Consider the following 18305-nt stretch of genomic DNA (forward strand, 5'->3'; position numbering starts at 1 on the left):
GTAAACTTTGCAGTCTGAAGTTGTGTATGTAAGTAAGTGTTTCCAGGTCACATGAACCTGTAATTGGACCAGATCACAGAATGTTTTTTTGATGCCAGACAGTCAAAGAAGAAAAGTCCTCCTCCCTAAAAACTTTCACATCCAGACGTACTTCATATTCAAATCTATTTCATCTCACTTCTTTGATCCCTTTCATCTGGGACTTCTTTTGTAGTCCACACTGATTTAAGTCTTGAAATTGTTTTTTTTTTATAGCAGACATTTTTTCCTCGCAGCGTGAATAGTTCTTTCTCAACACACTTTTTTATTTCCTCCTGTTTTTGCACACACATCTAGGGTCCGGACATTACAAGTACGGTTCTTTAAAATATCAGAAAGCTGAGTGCAAAACAAACATGACTTCAGTTTGTGTGTAATTTCTCTTTGCTGTGTCATGCAACTCCTTCCAAAGCGTTGTCTGCTAATCGTGATTCTAGGTTTTGTACTGTTTGGGGGGGGGGGGGGGGGGGAAGCAGCCTCTTCTTGCGCAGAGCTCCCTAACAGCAAATAAATCCATTCAACCAATACTTCCCATTTTAATACTGTTACTTCAGTTACCGTAAAACTTCTATTAATAGCCCAGGCTTTTATTTCCTTCAGTCTATGAAATGACCCTGCCTATATTTGGGACAGGCGTCAATACAAGTCTTTAATTATTATTAAACAAAAACTTTGGGAAAGTCTATAAACGTGGAACGATCACACCAGAGCAAATATTTACCTATGCACAACATTAGTAAAAAAAAAACACTCATTTGATCCTGATTTTTAAGACGCAGATTGGCTGCACGGCCGGTACGCACACCAGCATCACTCTGTTTTTCTTGAGCAGAATTCAAAGATTTTTTTTTTTTTTTTCTGCTTTTTCTGCTTATTTTGAATCTGCTAACTAATCAGCACTAAACATAGGGGCCTCTAATTGAGATCTGCCTTTTGTTTCAAAACGTGCAGCTACACCGTGCTACTGAAATGGACAGGGTTTTAATTGGGATGGGCTTTAATTTGAAGTTTTACAGTAAATATAATGATTAATACATCAATGGTTGCAGCTACAGCTGAATAACACTGTTAAGTGATGCTTAGCTCTCATGTTACATTTCTTAATCTCCTTCATTCCCTATATAGAACAAACATATTTTATTGTTTTTATATGTAGTATACTGTGAGCACTTTGACATTGTTACATTCAATTAGTGAATGAAATGCTTAAAAAATGTTAAATAATGCACTGACAGCCTTCAGGAAGTCTGAAGAGAATCTACTCAGGGAAGCCTGCTTTCTATTGACGAGTGTTAAAGCTGAACAGTGCCGGTGGCTTAAGAGGGATTTCTTGCATCTCTGCTCCGTGTTACCTTTAACTCTCAATCATTTCCCATCACTTAAGCTTCCCCGGCTGCACATTTCCACCTATCAAACACATGCTCTGCCTCCACTTCACTTCTGTTAACAGTAACTGCTTTTATTGTGGACTAGTAGACGTTATGATTACATCACATTTAGCTGGATCTTTGAACCACTGACCCGACAGCGAGTGCAGGTTAGTAAACTCATGTGGGTGAAACTCTCCGAATTGTTAAAGTTGGTCACGGTAAGAACAGCTTTTAAAGGCTTTATATGCGATTTTTTGATCCAGCAGATGTCGCCCTTGAGCACCAGCATGAAACCAAAACAACTCGCGGTGCATTGTTGTGTTAGCATGCTAATGCTAGCGATCTTTATTATGCTCGTTTCTTCACACTGCATGTAAATTTACCTGAAATGAGCGTGATCTAGAAACACAGTTAAGCAGTGAGTACAGTATGTTATTCTTCTTTTCTCTAGTCCCTCAATTAAACAACTTTTATACACGAGGGGAGGAGTCAGCCGGCCGTCCTGACGATGTAAACAAACTGAAGATAGGACTCTGAAAACTCTGAAAACATCACAGACAGTGGGACTCGGGTGTTACACCCATTGTAGACAGTCATGACTCACAGACTTATTTTCAGAGGAGATACTTGCTTTCTACATTTAAGAGTGAAAAATCACATATAAAGCCTTTAATGTCTTCTGCTGCCAAACAAAATAATTGGCGAAGGCGTCCAGGCGGTCCAGAACATTCTGATGTGAAATGACAGTAAGCTACCTCTAACTAACTGTCTGCAGCCAGGAAATTAAGCTTAAGAGAAAAATGTCAAAAACTGCAGTTCCTCAAGTGGCCACTAGATGCTGGCTCCAAAAGCGAGTCAAACCCCATTCAGCCCCATGTTAGAAAATCAATTTTACCACAGAATAAAACAAAATAAAATAAAAACTTTTGGTCAACTACATTCATGACAACTGTTTACTCACCAATTTACATTTCTAAAGACAACAGTTATGCATAATTAGGGCGTGGTTTGCTTGCTAGCTGTGTGCTCGTTATCACATCAGCAAATTCAGTCTCTTAAAAAATTTACCTCTTGGTTGTGTTTGTGTGGTCGGTGCCTTTTAGGACTTTTTTGGGGTAATTATCAATGTCTCTGCTCACTCTGCAAAGTGTCTTAGCTCATACATTACATTATCTTTGGCTTCCTAAGCATTTGGAGGATTTAGACGTTTTCCCTCTGATGTGATGAGGGTGGGTGGGGCATTATGATGAGAGGACTAGTTCTTATACATTACCAGGTATAAGCCTTGACGTTATTTATCCACTCCACATCCATAGATGCTTGACCCTTCCTCCCCTCTCGTCTCATTTCCACATCCTCTTCTTGCTCTCCTCCCAGAATCCCCCCCGCTTATCTTCCCAGTCAGCCTCGCTCTGACTGACGGCAGACAGGAAACGCCGCTCCTCGCCCAAAACCAGAGGGTGCTTTTCAACCTGCTGTTCTAAATTGTCCTCCTGCTAAACGCTAACTCTGACCCGCTGTCTCCTACTGTACGTCCCCGGCGCCACTGAAGGGCCTGTTGTGCATATTTCATCATTGCATGGCTGTCTAATTAGGTCAGTGTGATCCACTCATTCCCATGGCAACCAAAGTGTGGAGGGAGACAGAGAGACAGAGAGAGAGCGAGAGATTGTGAGTGACTGAGCGGGTTGGTAGATGATGCAAGGATGTGTGTGGGTGTTTCTCAGTCAAAGAGGGAGCAGGAGTTATGATGGGAGCCACTGGTTATGATGAATTCTATTAGCACGTTGAGGCTAATGGATGAGCCGACACCAGCGTTGTCAGCTGTTGTCAGTAAGTCAGTTTAGATAATGGATGCATGTATGTGGGCGGAAAGGCGCTCAGAGGCACTCTTAATTACATTCCTTTGTCTCGCTGAATGCAGACATGTTCTCAGTAAGACTCGGAGAAGTGCATGCTCCCACCAATTCTGAGGGTTTGTTAGTGCTGCTACTTGGATTCATTGAAAAGGAACAAAGAAGGGGAAAGAAAGAAAAAGGAAATCATGTTTGTACCACTTGGCCTTTTTACAACAAAACACAGTGTTCAATTTCTCTTACATGTTCAATATCAACACAGGAAGCAGGGTGCTCTTTACATAGTGACCAAAAGACCCGGCACAGACGAAGAATTTGTATCTTTTCTTTTATCTTTTCACAACCTCAACTAAGTTTTTAATTACCTTACCCTAACCAGACTCTTAAATTAGATAACACAATGAGGAGTAATTGGCTTACAATCATCAGTTGTGCAAAACCGCAATCCAATGAAAGCCAACTCTGATTGTGCTGCATGTGTAAACGCATTTGGTTGAACGTTTGCCATGTAAACGTAGGGTCTTCATTTGCCGCTGTTTGTTTTTCATCTTGTTTCTGATGCAAAAAAAAACTGCTTATCTTTGCTTTCTGCTTAACCCTGTTGCCTTTTGTTATTCAGAAAAAGAACACCCCCAATTTCCACAATCCGTGCACAAAAAAAGTGATGAAAATATGATCATGAGTCCGTTTTTAGTTAGTTTTTTAATTTTTTTGTCAGTTTTATTCTGAAATTGACCAGACACTGTGTGCATTTCCTTGTCTGACTTCCTGTCTGGGTTGTTATACTCTGTCCAGCTTGAGGCGTTCCTGGAGCATGCTCCGTCGAAAATAGACTCACAGCGCTTTTGAAACTGAGCAGAGCACAGTGGCACTGCTGGCACGCTCCGGAGACTGAACGCTGACTACAGTGGCAGCGAATGTCGGCACAGTGCGCATTGATGGCGGACCGCGGTGCGCACGGAATATGTGGAAATTGGGGGTTAGGATACTGCATGTAGTTATAATAAGTGATTTACCTTAAAGGTTTTTCTTTGCAGTCATGACAAAAAACCCTCCTAGCTGTTTTCCTCATTTTACTTGAGGTTGTTCTGGCAGACCATCAACCAACGATCTCGAGGAGCCTAAGAGAGCTCAAGAGCTCCCAGGAAAGTAGGTGGTTTGTGACTGAGATTTACAGATAGATACATGCAGTAATATGATGTACTGTATATGCAGAGAGAGAGAGAGAGAGAGAGAGAGAGAGAGAGAGGAGCTCAAGGTGTCAGTTCCCCCGGTAGTCTAAGCCTATAGCAGCATAACTAAGAGCTGGTCTACACCAGCACCAGCCCTAACTATAAGATTTATCAAAAAGGAAAGTTTTAAGTCTATTCTTAAAAATACAGACTGTGTCTGCCTCCCGGACCCCGGCTGGAAGACGATTCCAGAGGAGAGGAGCCCGAAGGCCTGAAGGCTTTACGTCCCATAGTACACTTAGGTACCACTAGTAGGCCTGCATTCTGGGACCGTAATGTTCTCGAGGGGCAGTATGGCACTAGTTGCTCCTTAAGATAGGCAGAAAGACTTCCTTAAACAGCTTGGTTGGGATTGGGTCTAAAAGACAGGTTGACGGTTTCGACGCAGAAATAATTGAGTTTAGCTCTGAAAGGTCGATTGGAGAAAAACAGTCTAGACTAATATCTGGTCCTGGAACTGTCTCTGCCGTATCAGACGTATCTGCACCAGGTAAGGGCAGGAGGTTACTAATTTTGTCTCTAATGTCTAGAATTTTGTTGTTGAAAAAGCTCAGGAAGTCATTACTGCTGACGGCTAAAGGAATACAAGGCTCAATGGAGCCATGACTCTCTGTCAGCCTGGCTACAGTGCTGAAAAGGTATCTAGGATTGCTTTTGTTTTCCTCGATTAGAAAGGAGTAGTAGGCAGTTCGAGCGTGACGTACAGCCTTCATATATTTTCTATGACTATCCTGCCAGAATAAACGAGATTCTACCGTTTTGGTCGAGCGCCGTCTTCTTTCAAATTTTCAAAATAGTGTTTCTTTATCTAGGGGGTCTTATTACACTGTTATCAATGTGAAGTCATTCCCCTAATTGCAGCACTCGGTTAGAGAGTCTGTAAGAGAGATGGTACTCTGAGTAGTGTATGCAGAGAGTGGACAGTTATACCTGCGGGAATGATGTTGGACCTTTACCATTCTGGATGATGGAGGAAAACAATAGCTTGATGTAAAGAGATTATGGCCATTATGAATTTGTAGGCATTGAGCCGCTTTCCTCCATGCATTATTTATAAACCATTCCTGCCTCATTTAAATAGTTTTGCATCACATTATGCATATGCTTACACAGTCACATACATCATCACCTTCACATGTTTTTGATCAATGAGCATGAAGTTGTGTTTTTACAGTCAAGGCTGCTTGTGTGGCCACCAGAAGAGAGGAGATAATCTTGTCGAGGAGAACGATGTCATGGCAACTGTTTCTCCCATTATCAAATTTTGAGAAACAAAACGCTGCTTTGCAAACTAACGCATGTTTCTGTATTCTCCAGGAGAGCCTTTTTAAATCCAGGTCAAGAGGTAAAGAAGCGGTCACCGATGCATTGTTCTGTGCCTGGTTGAATGGCTGGCATTATGTTGGCTGTGAGCCACGACATAACATATGCCTGATTCTGAGCCGAAGCAATAATAAGGCATTCATAACCAAGGGGGATATGCATCATACAGTACAGCAGAGTGTGGACTTAGCAGGAAATTAGTGTCAGCTTGATATAGAGCAGCAATGAGGTTTTTCTTTTAATAAATTCATCAGACGCCTGTTAAACAACAACGCCACAAAGCATGTGAAATAATGTCCATAGTACATGTCAGTCCAAATGTTTTTGACTTTTTTGGAAGGCACAACCGAGCTGTGATGTAAAGCAAGTAATCCAACAAAAAATGGTCTTTTGTTTGGATGAATTATGAATTCATTACTGCGGGAACAAAGTGTTGATTGCACTTCTCAGCTAACCTGCCCTGCACAGAAGGGACCCTTCCAAGAAGATAAAATGTCAAACTGTGTTACCATCCTAATCTATTTTTTAAATCTTGCCCGTGGCTGTTTTCACTCATGGTTAGGTCCATTTCACCACAGAGACTTCACTGAAGAACAAAAAACAGTGCTGCTACGGTTACCGGACACTGGGGATGTTTTTTTTTTTATGTCCGGTTATGCCGTTTTACAGATTTCATGTTTCTGTGTCGGGACTATCTTTTCAATCCTTGAGTAAACACCATTTCTTCTTTGTAGGTGGAAAGCTGTAGATGTGTAGAGTAAGAGATTAAATGAGCAGCTTGCAGCTAGAAATGCAAATTCAGAAATGTGATGAGACTGCTACATCAGAAGCTCCTCGAAAGAAGCATGCACAAAAAAATAAGCCAATAGCATTGATGTTTGGACATACTGATGACCTGCACGGCCACATTTCACACTAACATGCATGACACAAGGACGTTTAATCTCACTCTTAACCACCATTAATGCAGCATCAACATTGACTCCCACATTTTTGCTTCTGTCCTTTCATTATCTTCACGGTGAATCACTGTAAATTCTAATTATCTTTTTTAATAAGCATTGATGAGAGCGTCAGATTTAACCACACCATGATGACCTTACTGTAATTATGATGTATAGTTCCTTCAGATAAAACTGCAAGCCTCCATTTTCCTCCCCAACATCATAAAACCTGCTGCCGCGTCGCATGAAATTGATTACATCTGTAATTCAGCTCGCAGTGGCAAGGCGGGATGAAACACTCGACCTTTTATCAAACCGCTCTCCAAATGCCCTCTGCAGACCAGGGATCAATATGAACGGCGATACAGCTGTGGAACAAGATCAAGAGGGTGCTGGGAGTATGAGTTTGAATGTGCCTCTTACAGACTGCTCTTCAGAATGATGGACAGCTGGCTGGTTGTAATTGAATTACTCTGATGTGGCAGCATCTGTCTGTTCTTCAATGAATCATTTAGCCTTTCTTGTTCTTATGTACGGAATAAAGAGCTGATATCTAAGGATTGTACTGCTTTAAAGAGGGTCTTTTCCTAATTATATTATTGAGGCAGTAAGGAGTTTCCCCCCTTCTAATGCCAGGGAAAACCTGCGTTTAAGACCCTGAAAGGTTGGTGCTTTTAGGTGTGGTCTGAACACCTCTGAACAAACATTAGCCATTTACTTCTAAAGCACGTCAGGATTTAGAGTCCAAGCAGCCTGCTCAGGGACAGGTTATTGGATAGTTGCTTCACAAAAAAAGTGTGGTCTCTAAAGGTAATGTGATGAGTCTTGAGTTTGCAGGCTGTCTTTAAAATGGCCTCTTCGATTATAACAGGTGTGAAGCCAGTGAGGAATGAGAAAAGAATGGAGGAAGCCACACTCTTCTTAAAGACATCCAAAAAGACGAGGAAAGGGAAAAGGCCGTGGAAGCAACATTTATCAAAACTATCTCCACTAGAGATCTGTTTACTCATAGGTGCATAGGTTTAAGAACACACCGATCAGCCATTACATAATGACCACAGACAGGTGAAGTGAATAGCAATGATTATGTATTTGCAATAGCAGCTGTCAGTGGGTTGGATATATTGGACAGAAAGTGAACATTTCGTCCTCAGAGTTGATGTGTTGGAAGAAAATGGTAATGCTAAGGAGCCACTCTGGCATGGGCTGAATTGTCATGTCTAGACAGCTCGGTCAGAGCATGTCCTACTTTGCAGCTCTTGTGGGCCCGTTCCTGTCTGCATTGGTCAGCACCTACCAAAAGTTGTCCAAGGAAAGAAAACTGGTTAACTGGCGACAGGACCAAAGCTCATACATGTGCTAGGGGAGCGATCAAACAGGAGAGCTACTGGAACTCAAACTGCTGAAAAGGTTAATGCTGGTTTTGATCGAAAGGTGTCAGAATACACATTGCATCATAATTTGTTGTGCAATTTGCTTAATAGTCGAAGACCAGTTGGGTTTCCAATGCCAACGACTATCCATCGTGAAATGCTGCTAGAATGGGCACCTGAGCATCAGAGCTGGACCAAGGAGTTGGTGAAGTTGGTGGCCTGGAGGAACACAACAATTAGGTAGATTCTAAATTCCCCAGATCTCAATCCAATCCATCTACTGCACAGGCAAGTCCCCATCTCGAAATTTACAAGACTTAAAGGATCTCCTGCAAACATCTTGGTGCCAGAGACCACAGCAAACCACAGCACTCCCTTCAGATGTCTTGTGGAGTCCATGTTTTGTCAGGTCAGGGCAGTTTTTGGCCTTGACCTGACAAGAGGTGCGGCAACACAATATAAGGCAGGTGGTAATAATGTTATTGCTGATTGGTGTATGGTATTTCTTCATTTGCTGAGGTTACAGACATTTAGATTTTCAAACTTTCAAGTATTTTAGCAGTTTGAGAACTACTCATGTTGGCTCAAAAATGGAATTCCTAACTTAAGTAGGGATAAGCCAACGTCTGTTTAAGTATTGAGAAGAAAAGACGAGAAAGCTCAGTTTAAAAACTCACTCATTACTCAGGGATATAAAACTTTTGGTGTCGATGCAGTCAAGAGTATTGTTAGACCCACTTTCCGCCTACATGTTGGTCAGGTTCATCACTGAACACGCGTGACTCATCTCGATGGGCTCTTTACATAAAGCTTTGACTCTCTGCTCAACCTCCACTGGGTTTAAATAAGCAGACACTGAAGGCAGACAATCTCCAATAAAATACCGACGCCCATGCTTTTGAATATGTCTAGTCTGCTGAATAAATTGTTTCAAGTTTATTTCCTATTCTCTCGGCATCTGCATTGCTGTTTTTCCTGCATGTGTTGCTCTGACTTTTACTTCTTTGTTGAAGTGCAGCTGCGCCAACACAAAATAACATGCAACCAAAAGAAGCCCTGGTGGTATTACTGGGAAGCTAGTATCAGGGAAATGAGGGATTCACTTCATAAAGTGCATGAGGAGACATACATACTGTGCAGACAAAATGCATAATAACGTCTATGTTTCCACCTTCCAGGGTTGGTAAAAACCATTTATGGTCCCATGTGTAAGCTGGATATCTCCGAAACTTTGACAGTTCTCCAAAAGTTTTTAGTTCTCCAAGGGATACCATGGATAAATGATTAAGACAGGCAGTGTGAATAATGTTTTTAATCCCGCTTCATTTCCATCCCCAGGCTTGACGACGCTGCAGGTTGTTCTGGACATGGCAGCAGAGAGGAAATGGCAGGTGACAGCCATCAATGTGGGGAACTTAAAGGACGAGAGGAAGGACGAGGCCTACCGCTCGCTGTTCCAGGATCTGGAGAACAAGAAGGAGAGGAGGGTGATCCTGGACTGTGAGCAGGACAAAGTTAAAGACATCATGGAGCAGGTAGAGTGTAGAGTTGTCATGTCATGTTTCCCCTCGTACATAAAATGTTCAGTGTCCATATTGGGAATTTGGTTAGTGACTTTTGCAGGGTGTAATGAGGCCATTCTAGGTATCAAACAGTTGACTATCCTAATGGTTCCATTTGTACGGCAATATCTTAAATGCAGACATCACTTCCATGACAAAACAAATCCATAACTTCTTGGATTATCTCAGCTCGATGAACGATGAGACCATTACTTTCATAACTTCAGAAATGTGTTGTTGTTGAGAATCTGCTATACTGGTGTTCTCCTGAAACATTTGGACAGTGTTCTTTGCAATGTAATCACAGGGGGTTAAAGTAGTGTCAAAGTATCCCTAGGTGAGACTTGACAGTAAGTAAAACATTTATGTCTTTCAAAGCTGCCTCTAGACTTTTGACTGGGCGAAGTTAACCTGAATTAAGAATAAGGAAAAATGGATGAGGCTCTGGCTACACATCCCAACAATTGTGCTTTGGGATACTCTTTTGTGTTGTTAAATTAGGACGTTCCATAAAGTATCTTTTGCTAATAAGTGGGATTAAGTGAAATCTGCAGGATGTTCAAGATAAGTAGAGGAGTCATAAAGTCAGTCAAGTGACTCATTAATAACTTAGACAAATCTACCTTAAGTCTTCCCATGTTAGCCATCATAAGCTGCTGGTCTGGGGGCTTTAGTGAATTTGAATGCTAATGACTTAAAAGCAGAGTCAGTAGTTTTTGTCCTAAAAACTAAAACAGACTTATGCAGAAGTAATGCTGTTGAAGCAGCACTCATGGGCCTCCAAACATGTGTGGTGGTGACTGTGGCTTCAGAGATTGGATTTGTTTGTGTTGATTTGGTTAACGAGGGACTGAGTAGGCCTAACCAAACCCCTTTCTGAAATGTCCACTAAACTGAACCAAAATTAAGCTCTATTGTACAAAATGAAGCATACTTAAGTACAAAACTCTGAGTATTTGGTCATGAAATGTGATTTTGAACAGCCAAGACAATAGTGGGGGGGGGGGGGGGGTCTCATTATGGTAAGAAAACAAACAGCGGTAAGAGTAAATAACACTTGGAAATGATCAGCAGTATTTTAACCTCTACCGAAATGCAGGAAATGTTAACAACGGCATTATCCCTTAATTGCTCCTGTAGGACAAAAGTGATAATCAGCTGAAATATGAGCTTTTGATACAGCACTTGGAAAAACAACATTGCCTGGTGGACCTGGCCGTCCAGCAGATGTAGAAAAGCACCATAACAATTACACTAATTGTCCTTTTAGGCTGTAAACAAAACCGCAATTAAAGGCAAAACAGATGCACATAAACAGGTTATTTTTATTTCTCCTCTTACCCGCGAGAGAGGCTTATCGATTAGCATTTAAAGCATGCCAACGTCTGCTTAATCGTTGCTGAATGAAATCAATGCCCACAGCCTCGGAGCCTGTTTATCTGGGAAAAACAGATCCCTGTTCAGGTGGAAGTTTCTCGCTTCATGTCAAAGGCATTTACGTAGAAGATCCAATACATTATTATTCAAATCTGCTTCAAGTAGCTGCCCCGACAAACGGAGACGCCAGTCAAGCAGGAGGATTAGTTTCAGGTGTGTCGTTTATTTGAGGCACTGCAACGGTGAAATATTTCTGCAATTTTTCTGCTTTCTGTTACCTGATAAGAGTAGTGGATATCTCTGTTCAGCAGCGTTTGTGACAATGAACCCCAATGTTTTAAAGGCGATAATGGCCAGAACTGGCTGGCATGTTAGGGCTGATAGTGTCAAATTTTATTGTCTGAATATAATGGTTGAATTATGTATTTTGAATATTACTGTGATTACATTTATGCTCATCTTATCTTTGGTGGTCGACATTTTCATTTTGTCGAACAACACAAAAAACTGTAAAAAAGGCCTGCATTGGAGCCGTTTGTCATTTTAAAGCAGTTATCTTATAATTCCTTTGAGAGCTTCATTGTATGCTATTTATATTTGTGTGTCTTTGCAGGTCATCACAATTGGCAGACATGTCAAAGGCTACCACTACATCATAGCCAATCTGGTAAGATTTACACAATAGCTCCATTTATTCCAGTAGATTTCAGAACATTGCAAGTTTCAAAGATTATGTAAAGATAACATTTTGCTATCTTTAGGGTTTTATTGATGGGGATCTATCCAAAATCCAATATGGCGGTGCCAACGTGTCAGGCTTTCAGATAGTGGATTTTGATGATCCTTTGGTGTCCAAGTTTGACCAGAGATGGGAGGCCCTTGAAGAAAAGGAGTATCCTGGAGCTGACAATAAAATAAGGGTGAGTATATGCATGTATACACTGAGAGAATTTACGCCATTTCTGACACAATTTGTGATCGTAAATGTTCACACGTTGGCACACGTTTGGAAGCCATGCAATGGCAATGACACATCACAATGACACCTAATATTTTGCTCCCTTCATGTATGTTAATAGAGTGGGATACATATCTCTCTTCTCCTGTCTGTGGGACTTTTCAAAGGAAACTTTACTGACAATTGCCAATGCTCCATCCCCATTTAACACGTATAGTGTGAGCACTCAGGTCAGGCTTGACAATCACACCGTACAGTGGAAGCACATGATTCATGAGCTTTGCTTCTTTGTCCTAAATGATTCACTTGTACAATGTGAGTTAACTTTCCACCACCACATTCATACCATGGCACAGTGTATGCCCAGCTGTAATGCATGTCACGATACCTGTGTGCAAAGGTCTTTTTTTTCTATATTTGTAATTTCTGTAATTTATATATCTATATGTATTTGTTGTGCAGCATTGTTGGTTGAAAATGTCACTGAAAGCACTTAAATGCTAACCCTAACCCTCCCATTGTCTAATGTGTTTATGCCCTCAAAGTAAATCATGCTGCCTCCATCTTCATTGTGCAACTTTACACTTACATGCACTCACCGTGTGCATTATTAAACGTCTTATGTTCATATGTTGAGATTTGTTTGCACTGTTGCACTAACGTGCATTTTCCCATAAGCTGAGTATTTCAATTTTTTTAACCTCGTGTAAGATAATTATTTTCTCTATAAAAAGATGATGTGATGATGATGATGATGAGGCTTTTTCTTGAGATCAAAGAGTTAACCCAGGACACATAATTTACATTTCCAGTGTAGTTTGCCTTATATCACCGCAGAGTTATATTTAGATAGGTCTTTGGTGGTGGAGCTAAGCATCCCATTCCTTATAGTCCTCCTTAAATTGACTTATTTTATGAAAAATTGTCAAACTATAATAAGTGACAGAGCACAGCCAGCAGCATGGTACATAAAGATAGAAAACAACCTTGGGACAACATCAAATGTTTACTGCACAGGATTTCACTACCCCTGGGTTGGATGAGGGTTTATATAATAGTACGGGTTAAACTCAGGGATTCCTACCTCTTTTGGAGCCCTATTCTGAAAATGTCTTTCTTATTTTTCTGCCCTAGTACACATCAGCGCTGACCTATGACGCGGTGCAGGTGATGACGGAGGCCTTCCGCTATCTGCACAAACAGCGCATCGACTTCACGAGGAGGGCCAACACTGGGGACTGCCTGGCCAACCCTGCCGTTCCCTGGGCTCAGGGAGTGGAGATTGAGAGAGCACTGAAACAGGTAACACACATTTTGTTGGTGAAGACTTTGTTGCCTCGTAAAAATGTAGGAAATCACACCCACAAAGGCAGAAAACGCTCCATAGAGATTGATTATAGACTGGTATCCAGGAAGCCCTGCAAGTTGCCTACGCATCAGAGTGTATCTGGGTTGAAATCAATGATCAGTCCATGTTTGTTAGGCATCTAGGAATGGATACACCCAATGTATTTTGATTGAATTTGGCAGTCAGCAAGAGAAGACGTGGAGAATATTTTTTCAACTGTCTCATCCCATGCTGTGTCTATGCTAAGATCTCCTCTCCAATCTGGACACAGATAGCCTCCTTATGTTTTTCCAATGTACTGTCGCTCAGCATGAGCACCCATTTGAAGTCATTCACGATCCTGGAGCTGACTTTGTGGAAGAGGAGAAAATAACAGGATATCCATCCCCACTGTGGCTCATGCCTAATAGGTTCAGAGACGTCTCTGAAGCTTAAATGGACGAGCTGGAGAGAATCAGAAAGTGACTACTGCATTTCATAACACTTTGCAAATACAACTACTACCACAAATGTTCAACCAATAACTCCTTATAGTATACCAACTTTGTTTGTCAAAATGTTTAATGCTCTGAATCAATAACTACAGATCTTCAGTTATATTTCAGTCGTCAACAAAAATGACCTTTATGTCTCTTATAGAGAAAATTGGAGTAGACACTGCCTAAATTGCGCATACATTGGAATTTTTTTTATATCAACTGCATTAGTTTAAAGTACTGGTAATTGTTATTTTTTTATTCTGGTAACAACCCAAAACTCCAGTGGCTGTAAGGGTCACCAAAGCTTACATACTCATAACCGAAGGACCTCCAATTATAGCGTCAGTTTAAGATCAATGGAAAATTAGCACATGCTGTGAAAGTCACTTTGAAGATGCCATGTTGTGAACAGATTTTCTGTCTCTTAGGTCCGTGTGGAAGGCCTGACAGGAAACATCCAATTTGATCAACATGGCAAGCGAGTCAACTACTCGGTGAATATCATGGAGTTAAAGACTAATGGTCCTGTAAAGGTAAGCATTTTTGTGGTCCCCTACTTTGACATAATGTAACTGTGGAGGGTTTTAATGCAATCCTACATATTATTGTGTTTCCTCCAAACAGATTGGATACTGGAATGAAGTTGACAAAATGGCCGTCACCAAATCTGATGTCTTTGCAAACGAGTCAACAGGAATGGAAAACAAAACAGTTATTGTCACCACCATCTTGGTAAATACATGTGGTTTAATTAGTATAGAGTACTTTTAATTTAGTTTGTTTGTCTTCCCTTTCAACAATATGATGAATCAACATTATGAAGGAATTTGGCTTGGTGTGTGTAAACACACACAGTGCTGTTACACCTCCCCCTCGTTGACAATGTGCATCTGTTGAAGAGCAGAGGGTGGCAGGTGTTCAATCCAATAGTCCTACCCATCAAGATGTGCTACCATGCGGCTCTGTGCAATTCAGGGAGCAGTATTTGTCACGGTATAGCCTCTGCTCTAGCTTCATATGCTGTAAGCAGGGGACTGGGGTGAGCTGTAGAAATGGGATGAATAGACACCATTCTCCCTGTTGAAAGTAATTGCACTCTAACAGCGACTTTGAAACTACTATTTAAGGTTGGAAAAGTTACAGATTGTTGCTTTAAGGAGTGGATGGTTTTCTTTTTCTTGTTGTAGCTCATCATGTCTGTTGGATCCTAGTGTTCATTTTGACAGCCGTAATAAAAGAGGGCCACTTAGAGAATGATGTGATTGTTTAAGACCAATGCCCTTTTGTATTCTTAATGAACTGTCAGGCGGGTGTGAAAGGCTTGTCTTTTGAAGCATTGTAATTCAAACCTCTTGTGCTGAGCAGTGTTGTCTGGTTTTGTCTCTGTCTTTCAGGAAGCTCCGTATGTCATGCTGAAGAAGAATGCCGACCTTTTTGTAGACAATGAGCGCTATGAGGGCTACTGTGTAGATCTGGCTACAGAGATAGCAAAACACTGTGGCTTCAAATACCAACTGAAGATAGTGGGGGATGGGAAATATGGAGCCAGAGATGCAGAGACCAAGATCTGGAATGGGATGGTTGGAGAGTTAGTTTATGGGGTAAGTAAATCCCTCATTAAGACCATATGACTTATAGTATTATTTGATACACCTCTATACAATGCTTTATTTGCAGAACAGATATGTGATGCTTGAGAAGTCAAAAATGACCTTTTAAAATTCTTGCCCTGATTTGTAATTTGGTTTAATAGAAAGCAGACATTGCCGTGGCTCCGCTGACCATCACTTTGGTTCGAGAGGAGGTGATTGATTTCTCCAAACCCTTCATGTCTCTGGGAATCTCCATCATGATTAAGAAGCCTCAGAAATCTAAACCGGGAGTCTTCTCTTTCCTGGACCCACTGGCCTACGAGATCTGGATGTGTATTGTTTTCGCCTACATCGGTGTCAGCGTGGTGCTGTTCCTTGTCAGCCGCTTCAGCCCGTACGAGTGGCACACTGAGGAGTATGAGGATGGGCAGATCCAGACCAATGAGTCGACTAATGAGTTTGGCATATTCAACAGCCTCTGGTTCTCCCTTGGTGCCTTCATGCGTCAAGGCTGTGACATCTCACCGAGGTAGGTTAGAAAAAAAACTCACCACCAATTTACCAGAAGTTTCTGGTGAGTTGCAAGTCATGATTTACTACGTATTCATAAATTGGGGTGTGTTATATCACTTATCACAGAACCTGAGAGAGATTATTTAGCAGCTGAGACTGTATATTTCAAGGCACCAAACTGTTAAGTCATTGAAAAAAGTTGTCATGTGAGACAGTCTATAGGTCAAACACTTAGGTCCAAAGAAGAGTATCAGATCTATCTGATTGACAGATATCAAAGGGCACGAGGATGATTATGCAAGTTATGCTGTATTTCCAATATGGCCACCAACATGGCTGGGCTTTCAAACGCCTGTTTAGAAAGAAATGGGTGAGTCTATAAGGGTATGTCCATGTCCTGACAAATTTTGACACGTGTTTTATAACAGCATTTGATTAAAGCACATTGCAATGTGCATTTGACAATTGACTGTTTGCAGTGTCTGCTTATGACACATTTGTTGCAGTTTAATATTTGTCTGTAAATCAAGTCAAGAAACAATTTTAAGCCCAAAATCAGAAATCCTTATTTGCCTCAGAGTGCTTCAAAGTTTTTTAGTAAACAAATGCTTTCCTCTTGCGTCCTGGATGCAGATTGTTCTCAGTGTTTAAGATTTTGGACGATACTCAAGCAACATACCAATCCGACAAACACATTTTTGAGCAAACTGAGGAAGTGTTCATTGAAATATATGACAGCTATAAATCTAATCAAGGTGATTTGTTATTGAATAAGAACAATGAGTGCTTAATTTGTTGGGAACATCATGTTAACCTTAAAAAAACCAGTTTGTGAAATCAGAGTAGTAATCTGGTGACCTAAAGAAACAGTCTGAAGTGATTCATGTTGTAATACCTCACTTGCTTCACAAAAAGTGTTAGCATGCTCTGCCCACTCATCTTGTACAGTTGCTGAATCTTTTGCTATGTAGGTGTTAACACTGTGTGAAGTACTGTTGAATGAAAGAAAGCTGATGTTCTAATATGTGTTCTTCCTATAGATCTCTGTCTGGGCGCATCGTTGGCGGTGTCTGGTGGTTCTTCACTTTAATCATCATTTCGTCCTACACTGCAAACCTGGCTGCTTTCCTGACTGTCGAGAGGATGGTCTCTCCCATTGAAAGCGCAGAGGACCTGGCCAAACAGACAGAGATTGCCTATGGGACACTGGATGCTGGCTCCACTAAAGAGTTTTTTAGAGTAAGAGATGCTCTTTTTCTTTACTCTGCCTTTGGGAACCAAGGCTTGGAGTTTTAACCTTTTGTAGCTGGAACTCAACACCCCACTGTCTCAGTGAATTTATGGCCCTCTGCAGAAAATAAAACATGGCACAGGAAATGTTATCTTCCCAGCAGGAGTGTGTTGAATTCCCAGTAGGTTGAGTGGGTTTTGTCTCAGAATATGGACTGAAAATGTTATTGTGGAGGCAAGAATAAAAAACAGCCTTAAAGTGACAAACCATGCACAACCTGCGAGGAACCTACTGTTTATCATTAGGGTCTGACCGATATGGAATGTTTTGGGACCGATGCTGATATTGCGGAGAGAAAAAAATCTGATACCGATAAATTGGCCGATATCTTTCTTAGATCAAAGTTTGATCTATAGAGATAGATATAGATATAGAAAATGATTGTGTTGATCCCTCGAATGCAGTTATCAAACACTTGTGGAAAAGATTTATAATGAAGACAAGACGGTCACTCAACTGGAAAGTAACTGCAGATGCACGAGCATCATCGCTCGACACTCTGGAGATTGATTAAGCTTGTTGTAATCCATATAGCGCCCTCTGCTGGTGAAAGAGAACTGCTAGTATAAAACAATGAAACTCAAATGAAACTCTATTTGACTGGTGAATAAATCTAGTAATATCGGCCCATATCTGCAATGAAATTAACCGATACTGATAGTCACTGGATATGATATTATCGGCCAATTCATCGGTTGGGCTCTAATTATTATAATCACATGATAATTTACCTGAAACTCATCAATGTTTTGGAGCAAATTGGAGATAGATTGATGAAATGACTGTACTGTATTCTTCCTATTAAGCATCATTAAAGAGTGTTATTGGACAAACTCTAACATTTATAGAAAAAAACCCACAATCAGTCTTTAGTGAAACTTCAATATTTGGTTCTGAGAAGTGAAAACATCATGTGATCCTTAAAAAAAATGGTTTACATCAGAGGAATGACTTTGAATTCTCACTTCCTGTTCATATTTACAACTGTTGCTTCTCCCATTTTCTTTTCCAAACAGCGCTCAAAGATCGCCCTCTTCGACAAAATGTG

The 18305-nt window shown here is 41.0% G+C and overlaps 1 protein-coding gene across 5 annotated transcripts in view; it reads left to right on the forward strand.

Moving 5' to 3' along the window:
- Nucleotides 1-18305, forward strand: part of gria2b (glutamate receptor, ionotropic, AMPA 2b) — a 61757-nt gene that overhangs the window by 35578 nt on the left and 7874 nt on the right. For all 5 annotated transcript variants that reach the window (XM_061047586.1, XM_061047582.1, XM_061047583.1 and 2 more), the window contains exons 4-13: nt 9476-9672; nt 11690-11743; nt 11838-11996; nt 13169-13336; nt 14290-14394; nt 14486-14593; nt 15256-15462; nt 15615-15982; nt 17007-17205; nt 18274-18305. The exon at nt 18274-18305 is cut by the window's right edge and continues 216 nt beyond it. In XM_061047586.1, the coding sequence (XP_060903569.1) occupies nt 9476-9672; nt 11690-11743; nt 11838-11996; nt 13169-13336; nt 14290-14394; nt 14486-14593; nt 15256-15462; nt 15615-15982; nt 17007-17205; nt 18274-18305 (1597 nt within the window). The remainder of the gene's footprint in view (nt 1-9475; nt 9673-11689; nt 11744-11837; nt 11997-13168; nt 13337-14289; nt 14395-14485; nt 14594-15255; nt 15463-15614; nt 15983-17006; nt 17206-18273) is intronic.

Source organism: Labrus mixtus, chromosome 10 (assembly GCF_963584025.1).
Source record: "Labrus mixtus chromosome 10, fLabMix1.1, whole genome shotgun sequence".
In the NCBI taxonomy this organism is placed as follows: domain Eukaryota; kingdom Metazoa; phylum Chordata; class Actinopteri; order Labriformes; family Labridae; genus Labrus; species Labrus mixtus.